We start from the raw sequence: 26,478 nt of genomic DNA, 5'->3' as shown, positions 1-26,478 counted from the left end.
AACACAAGCCCAGTGTTTCCCCAGAGGTTCTAACCACCAGTGGGTCTACAAAGTGGCAATTAATCAGCAGGAAAAATATATACGCTGGCAAGTTGTTTTTTGTGAAATACAGTAGACAGTCTTTTACTTAAATTCTCCTATTAGGTTTTGAGTGCAAGATTGCACCAGTGAGTTTTTTTCAACCCTGTCAACTATGAAGGTAGGGAAACATGTTCTCAAAACACAGCCAAGACCAGCATGGCAACGCAGCCCCTTCCCACAATCACACCTGGCCTCCTATCTCAGTGCAGGGGTGGCACGAGGTGTTTCCTACTCTCCCACATCCCCGTCTGCCCCTACATGGGCAGAGATGAGAAGTGGAGCATTATTTTTAAAAGAGATAAACCAAAATGAGTCTCAAAGGCCCACAGCAATCGTACAGGGAAGTAGTATAATTGCAGATTGGGCCACTGCAGCCTCCAGTGTCACCTTGGAGATTACCTGGTAAACTCCAGGCCTCCCAAAAAGGGGGGGGGCAAGGCAGGCGGGTGTGTAAACAAGTAGAACGAGATCTATAAGTAAGCTTTGCAGAGAGGCCACAGAGAAGCAGGTGGGGCACTACACCATCTCGGTGCTCTGAACACCTCCACAGTCCTTGGTGAAAACCTCGTTTTCAGGATAACATTGCAGGTAGAGGATTTTTTTCTCCTGTTTGTTACCTTGCAATAAGTTTCTCCAATCAACAAAAAGCAGGTTTCTAAAATATATATAGCTATATATATTAAAATTATGTATTATTATATTTAATTTTATAGTAGAATATATCTTAATATTGTGAATTTTATATTTTATTAAAATTATATATTTTAATATATCATTGAATATTCATATATATGTGCTATCTATCTATCTATCTATCTATCTGCAAAATAGCAAGAGCAGTAATGTTAACCTGCCAGAAGGTTGGGGATGATGAAGTGAGAGACGGGAAGCTGCTACAGGGTAGCTCAAATGGGGGTGGTAAGCCAGATTTTTAAAGAGGTGTTTAGACAGTTGTCAAATACTCCTGTAGTTTTCATGCTCTTAATAATTTAATGGAATTATAAGGAGTAAACCAAATATGTGCAATTGGTTTAGGCCACTTAATCTAGTCTCAGATCCTAAGAGCTTGTACATTGGGGTAGGTGGTGTGCTACTAGTGTCTTTGGCCAGGATGGGGGCTTTCTGGAGGTTTGGGTAATCCAGAGGCAAGTATGTGGACTCTGTCTGTCATGCTGCAGCGTTTTCCAGGATTTCATAGGAGGCTTTTGGTCTCAGCTGAGGGATAACATTTAAACAAATGATGCAGAGCTTAGATTGAATCTGACTCTTTCCAGGTTTAATCCTCTGGCACAGAGGAATGTAAAAGGACCTGGTTGCTGAATGGCCCAAGGTTTTGCTGGAAAAACTCAACCCAAAATTTAAGGGTTTGCATTTGTTCAGAATACATGCAATAATTTCTGTTTAGCATGCACAACACAACACTGCCCATAGAAACAAACAATGCTGACGATGTGTGCTATTGTAATTGCTCATAGCCCAGGCTGTTAAGCAAAACAAAACTCTCTAGCATTCAAAATTAAAATAAACACTGCTGGTTAATTTTACTGAGGGAGATGTCTGATAATCTTGGGTAAGATATAAGAATTAAAACCATGCACAATTATGGTTATGAGCTGTTCTTATTTTATTAATGGGTTTAATATGTAACACATTTGTACGGTGCACAGAGAATTGTTATATTCAACAAACTCTGATTGCATCTTTAATTACTTCACATTATCCAAAAAGGGGCAAAAGCAAAATGAGAGGAAAGAGCATGTGATTCCTCCTTCCTTGCACTGATCTGGAATCTGTTTTTTTCAATATGGCCTAAGAAGGGTTTATCTCTCGCTTAAACCAGCAGCCAACAGAAACAGGAAAGTGGCAAAAGTGTTTCTGTGGACCAGGCTTGTGTGTGCAGGGTTTGTATTTAACTGGTTTTCTGTATTTACTGGATGTGTAGAAAGGCTTCTCAAACAGATACCGCTGTGTGACACAGAAAACCAGGTCATGTTTAAGGTGCTTTAAGGTAAAGTGTAAGTGCAATTACTTTGCAAACAGACTTTAATTGCTGAGTTTTGTATAGCATTTGTTGGTATAGTTTGTATATGGTTTATATAGTGTGTATTTGTTGGTGGTGATTTTGTTACTGAACATTATAGAGAATGCAGATTTGCAAAGAGCAGCAGAAATATTTATTATTAGTGTTTCTAACCATGATACGCGGGGGAAGGGAAGTGGGAATACCTCTACCTATGGCATTAGTGATATTATTGGAGTGCTCTGACCCACTTCAGAAGGAGCACTGCAAAAAAAATTTGAATAGTTCAAGCATAATTGCAGAATTATCTGACATCTGGAAATTCGTTTTGTATCAGGAAACCTGAGCTTTGCCTAATTATTTAGCCAAAATGGATTTAAAAGGGACCTTGCATCTGGACAAATTTTTAATAGGTAACTCTTTAGCCTTGTAAAAAAAAGTAAAGCAGCAGCTAATGATGGGGGAAATTCACTAGAAACAAAAAACACCTTTTAAAAGGAAAATGGTTCAATACTAGAGCAACTTGGCCTGGAGATGGTGAGTTCTCAGCCAGAAATGCTTGTAGATGTAGAAGCAAACTTTTTGCTTACTGCAGAGATAACAGAGGATTGGCCAGTTTCAGTGCCTTTTATTGTGGCACAGGAGATCATAATAGATATCAAATCAGATTGTCCCTCCCTAGTCTCAATTCATGAATCTTGCTGCAATGATTGTTTGCAGTATGCTGGAAATGGTTCTGCTGAACCTGAGGCAATGAAATGTTACACTTTTTTCATGGTGTGTGTTTGTGTAGATTTTTGCAGCGTGCAGTGGAGACAAATTATGTCCTCATATAAATACATATAAATACATAACATAGTGTGGAGGAGGCATACTGCACAGTGCTATGCATGCATTATGCACTCTGTGTATTGAAGTATAGTTGTTATATATTATATATAAGCTATAGTGGATAATTATATAATGGAGATATAGTTTGCACGGTGTTTATGTAACCTCACTGTATTTTATATTCTTTCCAGCTAAAAATTTCCCCTTAAGGACAGGTCATTGTTTACAGAAAACATTTTTGGCTGCTGATCTCATGCAGCTGTAAGGTCTTTCTGGTCACTGGTTAATGAGTTCCCAGAAGAACTTTGCTTGTTCTGTCTAAACCAAAGGCCAAAATGGTCTCTATTCTACCTCTCTAGACTTGTACAATCATCTATTACTGAAACCAACTGGGGTGTACAAAACCATTTTATTTTTCTGTTTTTCCAAGCTCAACTGGAGTCACCTGAAGGGTTATAAAATTCAGCATATGTGACATGACCAGCAGTCATAGCCAATGCTCTGCAGACAGCAGCAGAGTAGTTAAGATGAAACAGTTTGATTCCATGTTTCTCATAAGTTTTCTCTGACTATTTCAATTCACACTTCTGTACATGCAATGACAATGGGATTGGAAGTGCCATGTGCACTAATGCCTCACAGGGCTGCCCATCTTCATCCTCTCATCGCAGCACTGCCTCAGCAAGTGGCAGTCTTGGCCCTGAGCATGTGCCCAGGGGCCAGGATTTCGTGTGGTCCTGAAATATTGGTTATGGGCATGGACAGCCCTGGGTTTTTTTAGCACTAGGCAAAAATAGTGCCTGTGGGAGATGGGGTGACCCTCTGCCAGCCCGGGCATGCTCCTCTTGGTGGTGCTATTGCAGCGCTGCAGATTTCACAGGCTGGTTTTCTCCCTTTATTCCTCTGAGGGAAGCTGGAAGGCTTGTGTGACTTGGCAGAGTCTGAAGCCCCGAGGTTCTAAATGCTGTGCAAGTTTAAGGTACTAATTTATTCTGCAGTTGTGTTAAAAAAGCAGGAGGTGTCATCTGCAGGTGATTGCTGTTGCTCAGACATGCCATGGGAGAAAGCTCTGCTCTGGAGAATTAGGGACTTAGTGGAACAAAAGCAAATCTAAGGCAAAGGTCCTCACCCAGGATAATTTTTGTATTCCCGTGGTCAAATGCTAATTGCAAACCTCTCCAGGTGGAGGAGAGGCTTGGCAGGAATGCAGGGAATGTGGAGGCAACCTCACTCTCCTGGCTTCATCCACTGGTTTTCACTGTATTTTCACATTTTAGGCAGAAAATTCTTACCCAAGCATTCCTATCTAATCACAGGATGGTTGACTGAGCTTTCCTTTCATGGTTCATGACCTATACTGGCAATTTCCTTTCTGATAGAAGGATATAAGGGCAAGGAAATAGAGAGTCAAAATGAGTTGTCATGAAAGAATTGCCACCAGACCTTGCAGGTGAGGGACTTGGGATGCTCCATATTCTAAGGCAGGTTTCAGCACTATGCCTGAATGTGAATCCATGTCACAAGACTGCTTTTGTCTTTCAGATGTCGGGCACAGCAAGACATGACCGAGACATGGTAATACAGGCTAAAAGAAGCCTGTTGGGAGCTACTGACCCAGTCGAAAAGCTGCGATTGTTGTGTTTAGCGAGGGGATCTGCTGGCATCAAAGGACTTGGAAAGTGAGTCTAAGAAGTCAAATCCATTATTCAGCCTAATAGTTTTAGCTGCAAGAGGCTCACAGGCTTAACAGGGACCAAAATTTGAGTTTCCTGGTTCCAATGCAAACGCCACAACTTACAGCCTGTCCTCGGGGCTCATGTGTTCTGGGCCACAGGACTGGCCTGCTTGCCCGTTGAAGGGATGAGCGGTGTGAATCTCTCATGGGAAGATGCTCCTGTGAGACCCAGAACAACTGCTGCCAGGGAGAGAAGGGAAGCTTAAGACACATATCTCTCTTTGGTGTTTTTGAAAATTAATTTAAGTATCTCAGTACAGGGGATTTTATGCTTCTTTTCTTTCAGATCTGATTTCCTTGTGTGTAATGGTCTGTGTAGTTTGTGGGAGGCACCTAGACTCCTTTTGCACCTCAGTCCTGGGAAAGGGGAGCTGCATCACACCTTGAAACCCCTCACAGGCCCTCTAAACCACAAAGGGATCCAGGTGGTGACCAACTGGAACTTCATCTAAATGCCCAACTTGCCAAAGGCAGAGGGCTGTAATAAACAGGAGGACCATGGCAGCCTTCCCCTCATTTATCTTCAGATGTGTCATAATCAGGCACCCAATAGAAACCAGTTATCTCTGCTGCCTATAACTGTGGAGGGTTTTGTTGGTTGGGGGTTTTATTCCTTTCCCCCCGCCCCCCCATCAGAAGACTGAACAATGTTACCTCAGTAAAGTGACCCTGTGCTCCAGCACTGTGTTAAACCACTGCAGCATTCTCCATGTTTTCCTGTGCATTGTCCTCAAATGTCATGTTTCCTGCAGAGTATTTCGAATGATGGATGTCGAGAATAGCAGAACCCTTGATTTCGAAGAATTTATAAGGGGATTAAATGTGTACGCGATCACACTTGACAAGGAAGAAGCACAAAAGCTTTTCCATATATTTGATAAAAATGGCAATGGAACAATTGACTTCGATGAATTTCTTGTTACACTGAGAGTAAGTCTGGAAATTTTTGTTAATACTGCATTAAATGGAGAAAATTACAGCAGAACAGAACAGAACAAGATGGAATAGAATATTTGCAAATAAATGGTTGTGATTTTTTTCGAAGAATTGCAGCCTTGATTAAGTTACCTAAATTCCTATGTTGTAATCTGAGTACCTATGTCGTTCAGCTCATTAATCTCACTTCTTTGTGCATCATTTTATGATGCATCTCTTTATAACAGGAACTAATCCAGGGGAGACTCTCTTTAGTCCACCATGCCATGGCTGATTTTGGTTGGAGTCTCTTTGCTCTGATGAAGTCTAAACAATTAAGATAGAAAATATCAGTGTTTAGAGTAATTAGTAATTTCTTGTTAGAAATGTATAAAATGGGTGGAACAGGAAAGTGTTCTATGTAGTATTTTCTCTCTTATTGTCCATTTACTATTGCACTGGTTGGCACTGTATAGTCTCAATTACATTGCTTTTTTATGGTGATATATTGTCCTTTCTAGCTCATGGACAGTGTAGACTGTCAGCCATGCACCTTGAAATAGTTTTACTGCTAACAACAGCAGGTACTTGAATTTGGCAAGTAGTTGGCAGAAATAAAAAGATTCTGTTAATATTTCCTTACAGCCTCCCATGTCGAATGCAAGGAAAGAAATAATAATGCAAGCATTTCAAAAATTAGATAAGACCGGAGATGGTGTCATAACAATCGAAGACTTACGAGAGGTATACAATCCAAAACACCATCCCAAATATTTAAATGGAGACTGGACAGAAGAACAAGTTTTTAGAGCCTTTCTGGATAATTTTGATTCACCCTATGACAAAGATGGGAAGGTAAGTAAAACACCTAATGTCAAGCCATGAAATCACCATCTGACTCAACACTTGACTTATGTTATTAAATGTACGAGTGATTGCAGTACCACGCATTTGCATCACATTTATATGGAAAAATAAAGTAGATGCATAGCGTGTGCATAGCACTGCTGGTACAGTTTGCTTGCACAATCTGAGGCAAAGGGGCTCTGCAGGAGGTACAAGAGATTACATTACCAGGCTTGTAACCTTCATGCTAAAGCTTGTAACCTTCATGCTAAAGCATGAATTGGAGGATTTTTCACTTCTTAGGAGAACAAATACTAGAACTCAGTTCAAAACCATTCCTTAATATGTTAAATACTTTACAGTTAGTTCTTCTCCAGCGTGATTACTCAGACATTTGACTCAGAAATCTATCCATAATACAGATAGATTTATCTACAGAGAGTTGGAGGGAGGATGGAGTTGGGGGTGCTGCCACCAGCTGTGTGCCCTGAGGACCCATGAGCCGGGGCAGAACTGCAAGCTCTTCCTGCCCTCTGCCTAAGCTCTCTGGTGCAGGTGCAAAGCCTGGGCAATTTTGGGATGGACTTCTTGTGCATCTGCTTTGCAACCATCTCTGAGACAAGCTGTGTTGGGGGGAAACAGTTTTCCCCCCCTGAAGTTACAAAATGGTAAAACCCCAGGGAGTGGTGACCCTTGAAGTTTTGAGGTTTTACTCAATGAGTGCTTTTGCAAAATATAAACATATCACAAGCAGAACAGAAGAGAAGGTGGTTGTAGTTGTTGTTGAAGAGGTAGCCATGTTGTGAAAGCCACGAGGAAGGGGCTCGGAGCCCCTTTGGGCCTCTGAGCCCCCCCAGCCCCCGGCAGGGGGGCTACAGAGACTTGGAACAGTGTAAGACTGGGCTAGGTATCTGTAGCTAAGAGCTGGGGGATGTTCCTTCACTGTGAGCAGCAGCAGCATCAGCAGCGGCAGAACTGCACTGACCAAAGAAACAGCGGCAGAGAGCCAGAAGAGATAAGACCAAGCAACAATGACAGGCATGCAGCAACACAGAGAGAACTCCTGGAAGGAGAGCCGAGAGAGAGCCAGCAGCAGAGAGAGAATTAGGCTCTACAGAGAGAAAGAGGAAGTTGGGATAAGAACTGAAATAAAACCCCATACCCCTCTGAGACCTCTGAGAAAGGAGGAGGATGATGGACTCTCACTTGAAAGAGTCTTGAAGTGCTACAGTACTGCAGAAAGGAGCTGTAAAGCTCAGAAGGAATGCGGAGGGGGTGACCTTGGCCCCCCCGCTGCTTGAGACAGAGCACAGAGCTCTGCAAAGGGGACTTGAATCCCCTGAAGATACGGACCATCACAAAGACCCTCGTGCTTCGTGGTATGACGTGGTGATGCGACCTTTGTCCGGGTGAACTCAGCCCACGGAAGAGAAGACCCTTGCTTGAAGACGACGGGCTGGGGGGCTTGGATACCCCCTCGTGTGTACTGGCAGAGATCCAGCTACAGCTGCTGCATGGAAGAGAGAGACAGAGAACCTGCTGCCTTAGAGACATTGCTGCTCTGAGAGTGGAATGGGATCTTTTCCTTCTTCCCTCCTGGACTTTTATTTGGAAGGGAGAAGAGATTTGATCCGTTGTAAATACTTTTATGTCATGGTAGAGATAGCTAAGATTGTATATAATGTATTGTAGTATTTATTTTGTACAGTCATTGTAATATATATTCCCTTTCCCCCATTTTGAGTCTTGTGTAGTGTCTGGAAAAAAAATCTTACATTGGGTTTAGATGTGGGAGGGGGCTTGGACTAGAGAATTGGATTTTGGAGCTCTCAAACCATGACACAAGCCTGCTCTGTTTCCCCTTGTTCTGTGCCTGTAAACTCCTTTTGACTGACCTTAATGCTGGATCTCCATGGTTCACATGGTAATGTTCTCAGTCTGAACAGTTAATAATACCAAACTGGGTAAGGTTTTATCAGTGCTTTGTGGAACATCTTTAACACTTTCCACTCTTGAGGCTGCATCTATGTGTTCATGCCTGCATTACACTGATGACTTCTACCTGTCTAGTGGCTGGCTACTATACCCAAATCCTTCACTTGCTCTGCTTCCAACACCCAGGCTCTCATTTGTAGAGAGGTAATGGATTTTATTTTCCTTTGGCACGACTTTGCACTTAATAGAGCTGAATTTCATCCCTTATGCTGTTGTGTCATCCTTGGAGCTACTAGTTTTGGGCCAGCTGTCCCCTTCCTTCTCTACAACAGTGGTGATATCTAACAAATCTCAAACAAAAGTTTCCCACTTTTTGTGCTGAGGTCATCCAGGAACACATTAAATGAATCTCCAAAGTTATCCTTGATGTGTTCAGTGCCTTGTTTTGCTGAGCACCCACCTCTTGTTCAGCAATCCTGATGTTAGTTCACCTGATTGCTGTTTCTTCTGAGAACTAACTGTGGCTTTCCTGTGCCTGAATCAGAAGACACTAATGATACTGAATACCTAAAATGTTTTTAACAGAAATGCCTCAAGGTAAAGCAATTGCTAAAAAGGTCCTCTTCACTGTGATCTCATGGGGTCCCTCTGAAATAGGCAGGGTCAGCAAGGCTTTGTAATCAGTTCATGATGGTAGGACAGTCACAGTGATCACTTCTCCCTATTGTCATGTTTTACTTAGCTCTCAAGCACACAATGCAATCAGAGTAAATATCTTAGATTCATAGAATATGCTGAGTTGGAAGGGATCCATCAGGATCATTGAGTCCAACTCCTGGCTCTGTGCATGACAGCTCAAGAATCCCACCATGTGCCTGAGAGTGTTGTCCAAACACTTCTTGAATTCTGTCAGGCTTGTGCTGTGACCACTTCCCTGGGGAGCCTGTTCCAGTGCCCAACCACCCTCTGGGTGAAGAAGCTTTTCTTGATATCCAGCCCAAACCTCCCTGACTCAGCTTCAGGGCATTTCCTCAAGTCCTGTCACTGGTCACCACAGAGTGAAGAGATCAGGACCTGCCACTCTGCTTACCTTCGTGAGGATGTTGTAGACTGCCATGAGATTTCTCCTCAGATTCCTCTTCTACAGGCTGAGAACAAACTGAGTGACCTCAGCTGCTCCTCACAAGACTTCCCCTCAAGGCCATTCACCATCCTCATGGCCCTCCTTTGTACCCTCTTTAATAATGTAATGCCTTTTTAATTGTTTTTATTTTTCTATGTGTTGTTGATTCAAAGAATGACCTACATGGTTCAAGAGTTAAGACATCAAGAGAGACATGCACTGTTCATCTGCTAATTTTATCCTTATTTTTTGTAATGGTCATTTTAAAATGATTCCACCTCACAATACCTGTGAAAGATATTCAAAACCCTTAGGTATTTGAAAAAGTAATTACTTCATTAAGTAAGACTTGTTTAGAGCAATGATATTTTCTCTCTATGGGTAGATATAAAGTTCTGAGTTGTCTCTGGATTGTGTCAGAAACCCCATCCACCTTTATTAATAGTAACGCAAAGTATCAGATCATATCGTCCCTGGAAAAAAGTACTTCAAAACATCTGTCTTCTTAGGCAACAGTGATTTTAACTTTAGTTCCTGGTAATGTTAGTGAACTTCACATGTTTCATGTCCATCCAAGTGTTCTGTAGGACAAGAGCTTGTGTCTAGGAAAGAAGTGAACTTAAGCAATTTTTCTGTGTCTTTTTTGCCTCCTGTTTGATTCCTTTTTGTTAGCAACAATACGAAATAGCAGATGTTCTGTTTCCTAAAGAAACACCTCCATGTGTGCTTTTGACTTATAGCATTAAAAGAAAATATTTGTTTTCCTATTTTAAATCTCTCTGTCTCAGGTCACAACAGAAGAATTCATGAACTACTATGCAGGAGTCAGCGCTTCAATTGATTCGGATATCTACTTTATCGTCATGATGAAGACTGCTTGGAAACTCTGATAATATGGTTAAAGAAGCAAAACTTGACTTCCACCTTCAGTAGGTTTCTTTGATTAAGTGTATGCACAACAACACTCTCATGTTCCATAACAACAGTTTTCAGTAACTATGCCAATTACAGTCAATCTGCAGAATTAATTCCCAGATGCTTCAGTAGGCTCAGCTTCAGGGGATTGGAGAATAATCAGAGAGCAGATCTGGCATCCAGCCACCCCGCACATCTGTCCCTTTTCTCCCTACATCCTGGCATGTCTTTTCTCAGATGAGCTGCTCCTTTCTTTTCAGACATCTGCAGTAGGTCCCTGAGGCTCCTGAATATATCCCCTCCTCCAGTGTTAGATACAGCTCTCTTTGACAAGAGGAGAAAACGAAAATATTCTGGAAGTGTGGTGGTCTTGCAGGAAAAATCCTTCCTTCCAGTTTAAGAAAACGGCAAAAATACCTGCTGGACAAGGAAAATTACAGCAAGAAGTTCTTTATTGTAGTGCTGGGTGCAATCCTAAGTCACATGGGCCTGGAAAGCACACCACCATTTGAAAAACGGGCCTTTTTGTATTCTCTTGGTTAGAGAAGCTGTTACAGGTGTCAGGTATTTTACCTTAAAAGGTAATTTTTCGGACTCAGGAGGGGGTGTTACCCTCCCTCTTGATTGATTTGTGACATACCCTCCCCGTACATTGTACAGGGGGGGTCTCTCTGCACACAAAGGCTGTCCACATGGCCGTGAGTACATTTTTATTTTTATACTTTTCCCTATTCCCGGCCACAAAGTTTCCCTGGCGTCAGGCCCAGACAGGACCTTCCACCTTACAGCTTTCATGATACGCCTAAAAAAACCTTGGAATTAAATGAAAGAAAAGAAAATCCCACCCCCTTCTGTTTTCCACTAAATTCATTTTGCTTATAGTAAAACCAGATTATTTATTTCTCATAATCCCCCCTTTTTCTCTTTATTCATGGTTTTATTATGTCTTTTATGTCAACTGTCTCTGGGGCTTTCGAGTCTGTTCCCACTCGGTAATACGTCTTGTGCTTCATCCATTCTTTCTGTTTGTTTGGTAAGTTCCCACTCAAGTAATGCTTTCTGCACCTTTTCCATGTCTTTAGTTTGCTTGGGGGCCAGCTGCAAGATCATGATTTTTTGGATTCCCAGGCCTCTGATTGTAGTGGTCTTTGGATCCACTGGCATGGCAGTTAATTGCATTCCTTGGACAACACTAGAAATTAATCTCATAAAACATGAGATTAGACAGGGTAGAAACAATAATCCAGAGACAGCATATAATGAGAAAAACCCCACTTGCTTCCACCATGCCCCTCTGAATAAGTTAGTCCACCACCCTCCATCTACTATGAAATTCCATTTTTGGACTGGTACATGGACTATTTTCTGGATGTTGGAGGCTATTTCCATTACGGCTTCATAATTATCATAAATTTGTAAACAGCAGTTTGAGGTGTTAATTTGCCCACGGACTTCTCCTTCTTCTGCTAAAAGATAGTCTAGGGCTAATCTGTTTTGGCATATGGCTTCTCTGCTTTGACACTGTTGTTCGGTTATTAATTCTAATCCCCTTGCAGTCTGATATATGACTATTGCAACTACAGTTTGTAGCCGTATGATTCGATTGAGCATATAAATAGGTGTACGATAACCCCATGTCTCATCCTGTGCCTGTGTAGCTGGTCCATAATAATCAATAATTCTCTCAGGAGGCCACTCCTCCTCTCCTCATTTTTGGGTTCCTCCTATTGAGTATCCCTTAATCTTGATATAAGGTATTTTCTCTTTAGTTTGTCTTTTTTCTCGGTTAAGGGAGTCGTATAACAGGACTCCTAATTTGTCCCCGCTTTCTAAGGGTAGTAGGAAAAATCCAGGTAAAATTATTCCTATGGCACAGCAGCCTTTCCAATTTTCTGGTAAGATTGTGTATGCTCTTTTTCCACAAATGCAAAAGAGCCCATTGGATGCCTTCCAAAAGTTTTTGGACATGTTATCAACGTTGTCCCAAAATTTTGATATTTCTTTTATTTCAGAAAAAGGGTTTATTTTGGTTTTGTTACATTGGTAGAGTTTCTGGTTTACATCCCACTCACAGCTGGGCTTCTTTTTCTTGACCAATAGTCAGTTGGGGCTTGTGGAAAATACTCACTGTGAGTGAAGTTAGTCTTTAGAGTTCGTTTGCACGGGGTTTCCCCAACTGGATGTACAAAATGGTTCCTGTTCTCCGTATACAATCCCTTCCTATCACTGTGGAGCTTAATATCCACCCTTCTGGCCTATTTGCTTTATTATGAGAGAATGTATAAGTTCCCTTGAGTATCTCTCGAGCATCTAGACTAGAACCTCTCCAGGGCCATTCTTCTGCCATTAAAGGTCCCCCACAAACCAAACAGTGATTCACTCTTAACCCTTTAGCAATTTTCTCTGCTAGATGAACAAAGAAATTCTTCCCCACTGTGGGGAGTTCAAAATCTCTGTTCTCCTCTCTTGTTAGTTCAGAATATAAATCACTCAACTGTGACAGTAGAAGGTGATCTTTAGATGTTTTTTTGTTTGGTATCTGTGATGATTTCTTCTATTATTAGGTCAGGGACTCCTGACTCACTGATGATGTCCCAACAAATTCCTGCCTCACCCATGGGGCAGTATGATCCTAATCGTGCTCCTTCTGACCCTAAATTCTTTGCCACTCCATAGCGCCTGTTACCTACTACACAGGTTTCCAATTCTTTCTTATTGTAACAAGCTTTGTTCACGTATTCATATGCCATAAAGGTGGTTACGACACCTTTTTCATAGTACGCATTTTGGTAACACTTCTGGCAGTGGTCATCTTCTTGTTCTAGTGTTTGTTTATTCATTTCTTTAACGGTAGCCACCATTATTTCGATCTTATTTCTCTGTCTTTCCTCATCTCTTCGGGCATGCACCTTTTGAGCTTCTTTCAACAACTTGTTCAACCCTTTTCCGTTCCAATCCTCTATCTTTTCTAATTTCTTCCTGATATCTGGCCAAGAATGAGTTACAAAACAAACTTTTAATAATTCTTGTCCTGCTCGACTGTCTAGCTGTATTCCTGAATATTGTTGTATATTTCTCTTCAGTATTTTCAACCATTCCGATGGTGACTCATCTTTATTTTGCTTTTCATCAAAAGCTTTGGTTATGTTTTGCACCCGAGGGACCACTTCTTTAATTCCTTTAATGATACAATTACAATAATCAATCATATTTTGACTTTGTCCAGCAGGTATTTTTGCCGTTTTCTTAAATTGGAAGCAAGGATTTTTCCTACAGTCTTGGGCAGGCTGTTATAAATGGGAAGTCTGTCCCAAGAGGGTCACATAGCCCTTTCACCTGTAGCACTGCAGACTCCTGTAGCTCTTGGCTCCTTGAGGAATGCAGCAGCTGCTTATCTCTCTCCTGGGAACATTTGAGTTCCCAGTGCTGGGAGGCTGAAGGGAGAAACAAATCAAGAAGGGGAGACATGGACCAGAACTGCAAAATGCTCTTTAAAGCCCTGTTTTCTCCCTAACTCACAACTAAACATGCAGGTATCTTTCCTCTGCATGCTTTTTTTCAAACCCCTGTGGGCCTGCTTATAGATTTCCACTTGCCTTCCCCTGTTTTGATTCCTTTATTTTTATACTGTGAGATCATTTTACTAATATTTTTCTTAAAGGGGATAAATGTGTTACAGTATTTTTTTCTCTATGTTTCTGGAACATTTGCTGGCTTAGTAACTGTTGTCTGTACATACCTATACTGAAAGTTGCTTGCTACTTTTTTGTATTTACAGGGGTTTATGACCAAGCTGTGACTTCTGGGAAGTATAGAGCTTGTAACTTGTCCACCAGATGAAAATTCTCGAGATATCTTTGCTTTTCAGTTCTTTTTCTGATGCTGAATAAAGATTGGAAACCTGTCTTTGTAGTCACACCAATGAAGCTATCTTGGTTTGTCTTTTGTCCTTTGCCCATACAGTGAGGAAATCATGGCTGGGCTTCATGAACGAAGATTAGGAAAAGGTCTCTACCCACGTTTGTTACAAGTGCGCTGGTGGCTAAAAAGGCCAATACGAGACAAGCATGTCTGGTTGCAAAAGGCACAGCAGAAGGACTCCTTAGGTGATAAATTCTGCAAGGCACGATTCTTTCTGCATTGTCTGTTCACCTCGAGAGTGATCCTGCATGTGTTCTCAAAGGCATCAGCAGCATTATAGATGGTGTGTCTCCAGACCTCCTGGTTGGAGGCCAGAGTAGACCAGTTATGTTGATCAATGTGGCCAAGGCTGAGGTGTTGTTTCAGGGAGTCCTTGTATCATCTCTTCGAGGCTCCTCTCTTGCAGCAGCCAGTGGCAAGTTCACCATAAAGGAAGATCTTGGGGAGGCAGTGGTCCTTCATCCCTGAGACGTGCCCTGCCCAGCGCAGCTGCGTTCTCAGTAACATGGCCTCAATACTTGTGACTGCTGCTTGTTCTAGAACAGATGTATTGGTTACATAATCTGACCAGTGGATGTTTAGGATTGTACAGAGACAGCATTGATGGAAGCATTCTAGGAGTCGCAGGTGGTGGCAGTAGATGACCCATGATTCAGATCCGTATAAGAGAGTAAACAGCACGATGGCTCTGTAAACACTGATCTTGGTACTTTTCTTCAACATGTCTATCTCGTATTGGCCTTATTAGCCACCAGCGTGCTTGTAACAAAAGTGGATAGAGCCTTCCCAAATCTTCCTTCACAAAGCCTAGCCATGATGACTTTTCTTCAAGTGTTTATTTTGCCAAACTCTTTTATGGAGTTTTCCAAAAGCACTATATGCCTTTGCTAACCTGTTGTCTATCTCTCCGTCAATCTTACCGTCCGAGGAGATGAGGCTACCTAGGTAATTAAACTGCTGGAGTGATTTGAAATGGTGTACATGGGAATGGTGCATAATGGTGCAATGGGGAAATGGTGCACAAAGAAAACTGTTAAAAAATAAACAAAAAGAACACTCTGTGTGTGTGCTGTCTAATTATCCCTGCTTTAGTTCTGTTTTTCTTCTACTTTCTGCTTCTCTCTTGTCATTTGCTGCTCTCCCAGACTGAGAAGCTGCTGCTGTAGCAAAGAGTAACTGGCTTGTGCATGGCAGCATTTACTCCATTTCAGGCTGGCAGCCAGCTAAAAGCAGTACAGGGTTATAGACCAGGCTTTCAAAAGAGCCTTTCTGATGAAGTCTCACTCTTACTTGGTCTGGGTTGCTAACAGTTCAAACACTGAAGTCCTGAGTGCTTGCTGCAGTGATCCTGTGCAAACCCTGGTTTTGTTTTGTCGCATCATGATCTCAGTATAAGCAATAGCTGCCTGAAATTCCTTAGGGAAGGCTGTGCAAATTCAATTATTTTCTTTGACCTGTAAGCCTCCAGAAACTTGCATACTGGCTGACACTGGAAGCTGGTAGAAAAATTCTCCTTATGATTGCCATCAATCATAAGAGGAGCCTTTACTTGCAGCAATGCTGCTGAAGTGCCAAATACATAAAAAACAAACTTACTATCAAATAGGAGCTGTACATGTTTTGGCAGCTTCAGTAGAATCCATTCATTTCTCTTTTATTAATTGATTTTACAACATGCTGTTGTGCTATCTGTCTTTTCTTTCAAATAAAAAGAAAGTATTGTGGATGGACTGTGGGAATCACAAAATGAAAAAAACATTTCCTTTTGACTTGCTATCTCATGTCTTCAGACCCCCCAGCGATCTGACATGCTGATATTTAATCAAGTGCAGTTGAAGTTTTAATCTGACTAACTGCAACCAGTTTGTCTTTGATTACTAACACCTTCCAATTTTACTTAATCCCCCCCAAATATATATTTTCAGAAAGGAGGAGTAGTACATAAAGCAACTATTCTTTTTTAAAACCAGCAGAAGCTTTGTCACTGGCCTCTGGGAGTCTTAGCTGAGCCTTTGGTGGCTGGGGAAAGCCAGTGCTGGGGAAAGTGCTGGGGAAAGCCAGTGCTTCAGGACAAGATCTCTACTCTGAGCTTGACTAACAGGGTTTGTGTGGGGATCTGAAGGACATGAGCCAGGAGAGCTCAAACCCCCTCATCCTGGTGGTGTATCCCTGGTGCTCTCAGAGCAGTTCCCAGCTCCTCAGGTCTGCCTGTGCATGGACTTCATCACTCACTGGGTAAGTTTCTCAGCATAAGAACATTGTTCACAGACAAGGCATTTCAACATTTGTACAGAACCAGGTTTCCAAGGGCTGATTTCAGATTCCTTAAAAGTCAGTGGCAAAGTTTCCTTTCACTTCTGTAGGAACAGAGTTGCTCTTGGAGCAGTCTGAATAAAAACTGGTAACTGCAGAATAGGCATAGTGTTTCCAGGAGAAAAATTAATAATCTGGGAAGGAGTAACATGATTTTTCACTCTTAATCAGATGCTGTCGAAAACAAATTGGAATCTGTCCTGTACGAAGTGTAATTTGATTTATATGTGTACAAATTCATGGAACAAACACAGGCATTGCATCAACTGCTAGGTAAGAAAATCTCTGCTGGGAGACATGCAACCATAATGACACATTGAGCAAACACACTGGAGTTTCAAAGGAAGCACTTTTCAGGGCTTAATGGCAGGTTAAAGGGATTTTAAGCAGACATGAAGGATTATCAGGGCTAACAGCAAGTGCCCTTCAGAACCATCCTTTAGCACTTCACTGTCCCTGTCTGCAATTGGGGAGAGTCAAAAATGAAGCTGAAATGCCTGTGTTCATCTGCAGGCTGCTGTATGCTGGCTACAGACCCACCAGATGCAGGAGATAGGTGGAGATGCAGGCTGTCCTTCCAGCCTGTGGCTGCACAGCGCACACACAGCAGATTTTGGGAGATAGGTGGCAATGCACACCATCATATCTAGTGCTAGCATCAAGATTGTAGATCTTGGTTGGTGCTTCATGTTTGAAGCAGTGTTTCTTCTTTCTGATTGTGCAACAGATGCTAAACAGGATGGCACAAACCATAGGAGCGTCTGAGTCTGCAGGGCTGTGGGGCAGTCCCAGAGGCAGAGGTTTCACCTGCACCTTGAGCTCCAGCCTGCCCCCGTGGCACAGTGCCTTGACAGGGATAAGTTCTGCCCTCCCCACCAGGCAGCACCACAGCTTGCTCCAAAATTGCTGGTAGAGTCCTGAGGAAAAGAGGGAAAAGGCACCCTTATAACTCCCCTAAAACTCTGCCCCAACTCCCTGCCTCTGCCTGAGCCATCAGAGCATCTCTGTGACAACATCCGACCACCCCAAAAGAACACAAGGATTGAGGGCAAAGAGGTGTGGAACAGCCTTTTCTTCTGGTGTGTTTCCCTGGGAAAGGTGGCACTTCTGCAGCATGCTTCATTGCATTTTGATTTTGCTCTTTTTGTGCTATTAGTGGCTTTGTGTTTTTGTCCCGGAGAGGATATTTTTGGGGTGATATGGTACAGAATTGTTGTTTGGCTTATACTGTCTCCTGCAGCATAAAATTCTGCAAGACATAAAATTCTGCAAGAAGCTGAGTTTAATGCAAGCCCCACTCTCTGCCGTATATTCTTAAAACTAGACCACAAGATATATTCAGTTATCTCATTCATTTTGCTGCCCTCCTGGCATAAAGCTCCTGGCAGAAGCAGATAGAAGCGGCTGAAGTTTTGCAGATGAAACCACCTGTGCACACTGCTGTACAAAAGCCTTTACGTAACTCCTTCTACACAGTGCCTTCTCAGACCTGTGCAGATGGGTGGGCAGAGCAACTTTACCATTCCAGAGCTGGGTTCATGGCCTCCCTTGTCAGCAGCTGGCAGAAGGAGCAAGACCAGTGCTTTCAGGGATTCTTGCCTTCCAGCTCCTGTCCTGCCTACTGGGAGCAGCAGCAGCAGCAGCAGCAGCACACTCAGCTTTCCCCAGTAAAACAGATAATGCCGAGAGCAGCCTGCCACTGTCAGCAGCTGCCCACTGCCCGTGGCTTTTGCTATGATTACAGCCCACTCTGTTTCTCCAGCAATCCTCTCTCGCAGGAGGACAGGGTGAGCAGAAAGCAGGTTTCCCAGTAGATTGTACTTAACACCAGCCCCTCGGGCGGCTCAGAGCAGCCTCACTACTCGCAGCAGCCCCTCGACCATCCTGGTTTGCCTCAGCTAGGTTTGAAATCTCCGTGATTCCGAAGTGAGCACTGGTTTTGGCTCCAGAGGCGTTTCCACTCTCACGCTAACGGCGACTGCAAGAGGAGGGAGCACTGTAGGACACAAGGTCTTCAGCTCCCTGGTCTGCAGACACCTCAGACACGGCAGCCCCGTCTCTGCCAAAACCTGGATGCAGGTTTCTTCCCAGCTCACAACACTGCTGCTGATCCCAACAGGAGCTGCAGCTGAAGCCTGGGGACAGCATCCAGACTTTTTGAATGTCTTGACAAGTAGGAAAAAATGAGAAAGAAAGGAAGCACAAGGTATTGTGGAAGTTAAATTGAATCTGTTTTTCTGTGGAAAAGCAGCGGTTGTGGTAAAATGTGAGAAGTGTTTATTTTCCAGAGATGAATCTCTTCCTTTTTTTCGTTGAAAGCATAGGGTTTCTGCCAAAAGCTGAAATATATTTTTTTTAAATTTTGAAATGTACAGATTAGTTTTTGTTTTGTTTTGTTTTGTTTTGTTTTAGCTTCTGTACGTTTCCTGGAAAACCAAATACTAGCTTGTGTTAGAGAAGCTCCAACTTTGTGGCAGAGATTTTTTCCTTTAGACATTTCCATCAATGCATTTCTGCTTTGTGTCTCATTTTTTTGTTGTCTGACAAACCTCTGAGGCTTTTTACATTCGTTGTGATGGTGCTGATGTTGGACAAATCTAATTTCACTGTGACATCTAATTTATGCAGTCAATATTTAACAATAACTGGAATAACTCTTCTTATATTATTTTTTTTAGGACAAAGCAGCAGATCTGTTTCCCAATGCAAGAAGCTCAATCCTTTATGTGACGTTTTAGCTGGTTTTAAAGGATAGTTTCAGAAAGCCACAACTACAGAGATAACTAGCTTGATTCAAAAGCATATTGTCTAAAATCCAACTGCTGCTCCCCCCAGGCTCCAGCACTGCAGCGTTACTGAATTAAGTCAGGTCTTCGACTCAATAAACACTTCTGCTAAGTAGCTGAGAAGGGGCTGCACTCCTGCCCTGCAGAAATACCCTGTCGGCGTTGCCAGGTCCCTTGCTGACAAAAGAGATGGCTTCCTGGTCAGCTTCTGCCTGCCAAAAACTTACCGAATTCAGCCACGTGTCCCTGTGGCAGTGGAGGTCAAGCCATCGCTACCCCATTTGTTTCACAGCCTAGACTTCACATCACATGCATTTAACCATCCCTTCACCCTGGCAGAAGCAATTCTCCTGCCTCCCCATACTTAGTGGTTTTGTGCTGCCCCACTGACACACAGAGCATTTATGTGTGTTTTTTCAACCCGTCTGATGAACATGCACAAGAGGAGTATATTTGGTAAACAAGCTGACAATTTAAGCAGGGAATAATGTAATTAACATTTTTCAACATCATTAAAATTAGTCCATGACTCAGTATTGTAACTGACAACAGTCCAAGTTTATTTGTGTATAGCTAGGAGACATTTGCATAGTGCAAATGAGCCGCACGTAGATAAGGGGAGAAATGAAGCTAGGAGAGCATCTGTACTGTGCCACAACTGCAGAAGAGCTGTCAAATTCCATTGGGCACATGCAGAAAGGAGCAAGCAGCTCCTGTGACATAAGGCAGCTACATACAAACCAGGGTCACCAACTTCTTTTTGGATGTGCAGCCGAGTAAGAGCACCAGAGACAGAAAGTGTGGAGGAGGAAGATCATGCTGAACTAAAGAAAGTGCATGGAGTATGTGAAAGCTATGCAATACTCCTGTGTGGATACTGAGGCAGATGGGAGTTTGTGAACAGCTATAGGAAAGCTCTGTCCTGTAGAATAAGGAAACTATTCAACAAAGTGTTGTTCTATATTTAACTTGGCATTAGACAAGAAATGCTTGTGGTGCTTCTGGCTTTGGTGCAAATTTGGCTTTATTTTTTTTTCCAAAAAGTGATTATATCGGAATACACCCATCAAATTTGTTGATGGCTATAAAATTGAAGAAAGCATAGCACATACCATAGAGAATTTTCCTGATGTGCTTTTACTTCTTCTTCTATCCCCTTTTTTGTTTGTCCCTGTTTCGCTGGAAGAAGATATCTTTCCAGTACAGTCTCTCTCTATCTACAGTCACACTGTGCAAGTCTACACAAGTATGAGCATGACCAGCAGCTTTTTTGAAAAAGAAATACAAGCGTTGTAAACCAAATGAATGTCCAGGGCTTTCATCTTTTTCTTCTGCGTCAACCAGTGCTTCATTCAGCAATAAACAGCAGTAAAAACCGTTCTGCAAAATGTCACTGGAATGCTTTGAGCGAAATCTGAGGCCCCATTACACACAGTGACTATAAGTTCTCCCCGTTCAAAGGTTTCCCTGGTGCTGAGTGGAGTGAAGAAGGTGGAGTACTGTCTTGGAAGGGATGTTTTTGGCTTCATATGGTCCAAAATTTTTTGTCTTATACTGTCTTCTGCAGCATAAAATTCTGATTCAAGCAATGGAGTTTAATGCAAGCTCCACTGTCTGCCATATCTTCTTGAAATTAGACCACAAGATATATTAATTTTGATGTTCTCCTGGCACAAAGCTGTTTTGGCAAAGGCAGATGGAAGCAGCTGAGGTTTTGCAACATCTCTGTGACCATTACCAGACAGAACAAATTTGAGCAGCTCTGAGCATGAGAGAGGACTCTTTTCACCCTTAGACTCTGGAAATGTACATACAGTTTGGTAAAGGAGAATTTCAGACATCTAGAGGAACTGAGACCGCACAGTGAGGTGAACCTGAATCCCAGAGGGCAACAAAGCAGTTTGGATGTCCCAAGGCCACACTGCTCTGCTGTCATGCAATCATGTGTCTGTAGCAGCTTTATCTCCAAGTATGTGCTCCACAATGTACAGAATCTAAGGAGGACTGTGAAGTGGCTCAGCCATAATGTAAAAGAAAAAAAAAATGTGATACTGTAAAGAAGAAAAAAGTCACAGTGCAAAAAGCCCTCACAAAGCCCCCAAAACCCCAAAACCAAACAAACAACACCCCCCCTCCAACAACAAACTAAATACTATCTCCTGGCAATTTACAAGTTACTTTAAAAAAGAAAATAGGTCTTCTGATCACTGGCAGAATTCATGACATTCCATTCATTTTCCTAAGTCAGATGTTGCATGAGAACATTGCCTATCCAAATTCATAGTATTCATAAGCAGTCACAGCCATTGGGAATAATGCTAGTAAACAAACGTGGTCAGCTCAGCCTCTGCCCTGAAAAGTACTTACATGCTGGACTAATGCCTGCACGAGAGCTGCAGAGAAAGACAGCACTGTGCATTTTACAGTCCTAATTCAGTTTCTGGGAAGAGAAGGGACTTTGATTTACATAGTTAGCACGTGAAATATTGAAAACGTTAAAAGTATTAGAAGTACCTGTGGATCCTGTAATTGGCTCCAGGGCAGATCTTTACCAACAGCAAAAAGCAGTGGCATGTAGAGTTTTGCTTTGTTTTGTGTCTCAAAAAAAAAAAAAAAAGAAAAACAAAAAACTAAATCAGCCTCAGGAAACATCTTTCTAAAGTGGGTCCATGTACCATTTCTCCTGAGGACTCAGCTAAATCTATTTGTGGTGTTCAAGATCCTGAATCCCCAGGCAGCTAATGCTTGATAGCAACTCTGATTTACTGTCTTTTTGCAAACTCATGAATTTACACTGGCTGCAGAGGAATTATCTTTGAGTTACTACTGTTTAAAAGGGATTGGGTTCTGTTTAACTTGAATATGTTGCCATATTTCTTGCTTAGGCATTAATAAGAGCGCAGCTCTGTAACCAAGAGAGTAACAGAAGAGTTCATTAACTTTTACAAGACATGTTGTGGTCCTCAGCTGGGACTGCACTGTTGTTGCTCCAGATTAATCAGATTTGAAGATTGAAGTCAGATTGAATTAAATTTAGTTTCTGCTGCAGCGGAGACTGCTAGCAGTGTATTGAGTGCTGAAGTTAGGCTACTTCTAGCTGGAACTTAGGAGAACCGACTTCCTTGCAGATACAGCACTGCACTGTGAGCAGGGTGAGTGGAGGAGGCGGGAACTCGCAGGATACAGGAAAACAAAACAGAAAGCTTCAGTGTCCTGCTTGTGTTAGAGAAAAAAAAAACATGTCGTCATTCTTGCGAGGTTTACTGAATTTTGTAGAAGCTGGACATTGTTACATAGGTTTCCTCGTTGTTTGGTGATCTCATTTCACTGTTAGGCAGCATCTGGGATACAGTGTCATCATCTGGGGGCTCTGGACTGGGCTGGCCAGAGGGATCCAGGGGAGGACCAGAGGAAAAGTTGGAACCTCCGCTGTTGTGCAGGGGCACGCTGTTGCCGTGGCACACCTCATACGTGCTGGAGCTGCAGTTTCCTTCCGTGACTGCAAACTGGCTTGTGCCCAGGAGTCTGTGCGGGGCCTCAGCCGGCCGGAGGCCTCCATAAGTCACAGACAGATTTAGGTTGCTTTTGTCTGTCATCGCAGGTATCATCTTCAGGTCTGATCCCTTCCTGAATTTTTCTGGAAGACTTGTCTCTGGAGCAATTGATGGCTGCAGAAAATTTTCCAGTTCAGCTTTTGCCTGAATACCGTCCACTTTATGGATATGAACATAACCAAAACTCTCTGGGTTAAAGCTTATATCAAAATTCTGTGTGGCAAAGGGAACAGCACAGTTAGTTAACAGTGGGTAATAGCTTAAGAGAAAAGGTACTTTGATAATTTATTTGTTTTTGAAAGGGTATTCTTTAACTCTGGGTGTAACCTTGAGCACACTGAACAGTAGGTTAGCAGAGAATAAACTATCACATGGCTGAAAATCTCTTTCCTTATTAATCTAGATCTGTACTGTGTCCTCCTCAAGGCAACATGTTTATGCTGCAAAGTGTTTTGTACTCTACATGATGTGGTGGGAACTGGAGTCTCAGAGACTTTTCTGACACACCCATCTGTTGCATGCCTGCCATTTCACAGGACTGAGTGTGTCCACCCAGGCAATTTTTTTCAGTTTTACCTTCTTAACTTAGCAGAGAGGAAGTAAAAGTTTGCCATAACTTTCTGAAACACATCAGAAATCCCTGCACTGGGGAGCACAGGGGGTGGGAGAGCTGTCTTAGACCTCCTGTTAAATTAAGAACATGCTAATAATGTACCAGCTGGAGAGAACAGCACTGATGACTTTCTTTGTGAAAAAAATGAACTAGACATACAGTTTTAATGCAACAAGTTAAACCCACACCTTATGGTTTGTAGCGTTTGCCCATCTGGCTTTTAACTGGCTGAGCAGTTTGTGTACTGCATGTGTATGTACAATTCTGTTGACCATGTAAGGGTGCGTGGACATCACTAGGGATGTTTGCAAAAGGTCCCCATCCAGCCCTCTGATCACAGTTTCACAGAATCAGCAAAGCATCTTGGTTGGAAAAGACCTCTGGAGTCCAACCTTGTGTGAGAAATGTGACCTGGGCTGGGTTATCCAGAGCCCTATCAAGCCAAGCCTTGAACATTTTCCCAAAGGATAATCTACCTTGCCTCTGGGCAAACTACACAATATTTAATTATTCTCATGAGAAAGATTCTTTACTTATATCCAGTTTCTATTAAAAAACCTTAATTCTTTCAGCCTTTCTTTATATATCAAGTTCCCAAGCCCTCTGTAGTTAGTTTGTGTGAGTTGAAGCTCAGCCACTATTTGAATTGTCTGTTATTTCCATACCCTTGGCTGGCATCTGCCTGTGCAATTGTGGGCTCTCTTCAGTGAAATGTAGCAGAATTTCTGAAAGATGTCCTAATTAGTGGAGAAAATGCATGCATTGTCTCTCATGAGTGTTAGTTTTGTTCCCGACATTCTATACTCAGGTGGAAAAAACAGTGGAAGAACATACATTTTTTGGCTTCTTGCATAGTTTCTCCAGTGTTTTTTTATGATCAGGAAGGTTTGGCCATACAGCAGGCTTGATCCTGAAACAGCAACAGCAGACAAAAAGCAGCAAAAGAGGGATATGTTGAGGTATCAGAGGTTCATATTGCATCATTGGTACTAATTCTCACAAAGCTTTAGGGCTGGGTTGCATTATCCAGAATAACAACAGAAAAGTCACAGAATAAAACAGACAGGAGAAGAGGAGTTGTGAAGGCCACCATTGCTCTCTTGAGTGCACAAATTGTCATAGTTAAGGAAAGACACTTCACTAAGTACTGGAAAAGCAGCAAATTGTGCTGGCAAGGAGCTTGTTTGCATATAGCTGTGTTAACAGGGCTCTGTGTGGTGAAACCGGTTTCTGCCAGTGCAAGAAGATGCTGTGGTTAAAGTACAAATTTGCTGATATTTGCCGCTGCATGTTTACATAAGTCAAAGAACAACATATTGTCCTACTCCTTGGCCAGCTGTTTGTGCCTCAGATATCTGTACTGTAACCTTGTCCCACAGGTCTTATTTTTACTCCTTGATTAACAAAGTTCTCATGTTGTTTGTTCTACTGCATACCCCCAGGATGCATCTAGAGAATATTGTCCAACTGAAATTCAATGTTGCAATGATGTAACTGTATGTGTATATGAATATATATTTCATTTTATTTATGTGTCTCTATATGAGGGTGTACATACACACATATATAACCCCCTTTTTTTTTTAACATGGATATGTCTGGGATCCAAAAGTCTCAACTGTTTTTGCTGCAGTTTTACATAAGCAAAACTTCTAGCAAAGTTAGAGAAGTAAGGTTGCCAGCAACAGTAAAATGCAAGAAATAGAAATCTCAAGCTACATCTGTACTTGCAAATAAAACAGCACTAGGGCAGATAACTCCAGCGTCTAAAATGTTTAATTATTAAAATTGTTCTTGGCATGGTTTGGCTGATGCCAAACCCCATATTTAATTCAGAAGTTAGCACAGCCCAAATGATGTCCCGAAAAAGCAGCTCCCACACAGCCACCTCTCTTGAGGTGGATGTTGTGGACAGGCTGCTCTGAAAGGCATTGAACAGTCCTGGGCTTTCTGCCTTGCAAGGAGTTCATCTTCTATATTTGAATTTGAATTCTTTCACTTTAGATTGTAGTGTCACCAGATTATCTGCATATCTGCTCATTTTCTTAAATTTGTCAGCTCTTAATGCCCTATGAGTATATAAAGCCGTGTGGTTGAAATTGCATTTACAGTTATCTGTCTATAGCTGTGTAGCAAATACATAAAGAAACCCCAATGCAGACAAAGGACTTCCTGGGTAATGAATCTATCTCCAGTCCCACTTCTGCTGTAACTGCTTTGGTGGAGGATGTGGAGCCTGGTTTCACCACACGGCTGGCTGGATGTGGATCTGACCGAGCTGGTGTCTGACACCATCAAGCTGTTTTTGCAGAGGGCTCTGCCCTGCTGCTTCTGAAAGTGCTGCAGAGCAAACACCCCGCTGACTCAGCCTGTGAAAGGGAAAAAGTCAATTTCCCTGGTATGCTGTTTTCACACCTCTTGGGACTTTACTAAAACCTGCATGTAGCTTTCTTGCTCTGGATCTTGCTTTTGAGTCAAATCTGCCTCCAGCAGGACACTGACTCTATACATGTTTTGTAGTTACTTTGGCTTGCAAAAGTCCCAGTGTTTTGGGCTCAAGACTGAGCTCTGCTCAAAGTGGCAGTTCATCTTCTGCCTGCCAACACTATCTCCTGTGTTGCCCATTTCTGCTCTTGGCCTCCCTTCAGCTTGCTAGAGAGGTCCAGAGATGGAGAGTGAATAGTTCACAGGTACAGCAGGGAAAGCAGTAAGACTGTCAGAACAGGATTGGCTTCCAACACCTTTTCTGATATTAAGAGAGTTAGATTACCTGTTTTCCCAAAAAATTACGATCAGCGCAATCATAACAACGCACAGCATGAATCCCAGGATGGAGAGTATAATCGTGACCACGCTGCTATCTGAAGGAAAACAAAGAATATCAGCTAAT

General features: G+C 42.3%; 2 protein-coding genes across 2 annotated transcripts; one reads left to right on the top strand and one right to left on the bottom strand.

Annotated features, from left to right (window-relative positions):
- Positions 1-587: 587 nt before the first annotated feature.
- On the top strand, positions 588-15,371 carry CAPSL (calcyphosine like). Its single transcript, XM_064641287.1, has 6 exons — positions 588-669; positions 4,475-4,611; positions 5,420-5,597; positions 6,228-6,437; positions 10,275-10,415; positions 14,180-15,371. Exons 2-5 carry the CDS (start codon positions 4,475-4,477, stop codon positions 10,374-10,376), a joined length of 627 nt encoding a protein of 208 aa, XP_064497357.1. The 5' UTR covers positions 588-669; the 3' UTR covers positions 10,377-10,415; positions 14,180-15,371.
- Positions 15,372-19,957: 4,586 nt separating this feature from the next.
- On the bottom strand, positions 19,958-26,352 carry IL7R (interleukin 7 receptor). Its single transcript, XM_064641286.1, has 2 exons — positions 24,423-26,352; positions 19,958-23,188 (listed from the first exon to the last, which is right to left on the bottom strand). Exons 1-2 carry the CDS (start codon positions 24,570-24,572, stop codon positions 22,682-22,684), a joined length of 657 nt encoding a protein of 218 aa, XP_064497356.1. The 5' UTR covers positions 24,573-26,352; the 3' UTR covers positions 19,958-22,681.
- Positions 26,353-26,478: the final 126 nt, after the last annotated feature.

This window comes from Pseudopipra pipra, chromosome Z (genome assembly GCF_036250125.1).
Source record: "Pseudopipra pipra isolate bDixPip1 chromosome Z, bDixPip1.hap1, whole genome shotgun sequence".
NCBI classification, from domain to species: Eukaryota; Metazoa; Chordata; class Aves; order Passeriformes; family Pipridae; genus Pseudopipra; species Pseudopipra pipra.
The sequence above is the reverse complement of the archived record's forward strand: the minus strand, read 5'-3'. Positions and strand labels throughout refer to the sequence as shown.

What these genes read in the sequence shown, in the direction of transcription:
- CAPSL (XM_064641287.1), top strand. Translation starts at nt 4,475, where the DNA reads ATGTCGGGCACAGCAAGACATGACCGAGACATGGTAATACAGGCTAAA. An exon ending in AATTTCTTGTTACACTGAGA is followed by an intron (nt 5,598 to 6,227) that starts GTAAGTCTGGAA and finishes ATTTCCTTACAG; the next exon opens with CCTCCCATGTCGAATGCAAG. An exon ending in CCTATGACAAAGATGGGAAG is followed by an intron (nt 6,438 to 10,274) that starts GTAAGTAAAACA and finishes TCTCTGTCTCAG; the next exon opens with GTCACAACAGAAGAATTCAT.
- IL7R (XM_064641286.1), bottom strand. Translation starts at nt 24,572, where the DNA reads ATGATGCAATATGAACCTCTGATACCTCAACATATCCCTCTTTTGCTG. An exon ending in TATGCAAGAAGCCAAAAAAT is followed by an intron (nt 23,189 to 24,422) that starts GTATGTTCTTCC and finishes TTTGCCACACAG; the next exon opens with AATTTTGATATAAGCTTTAA.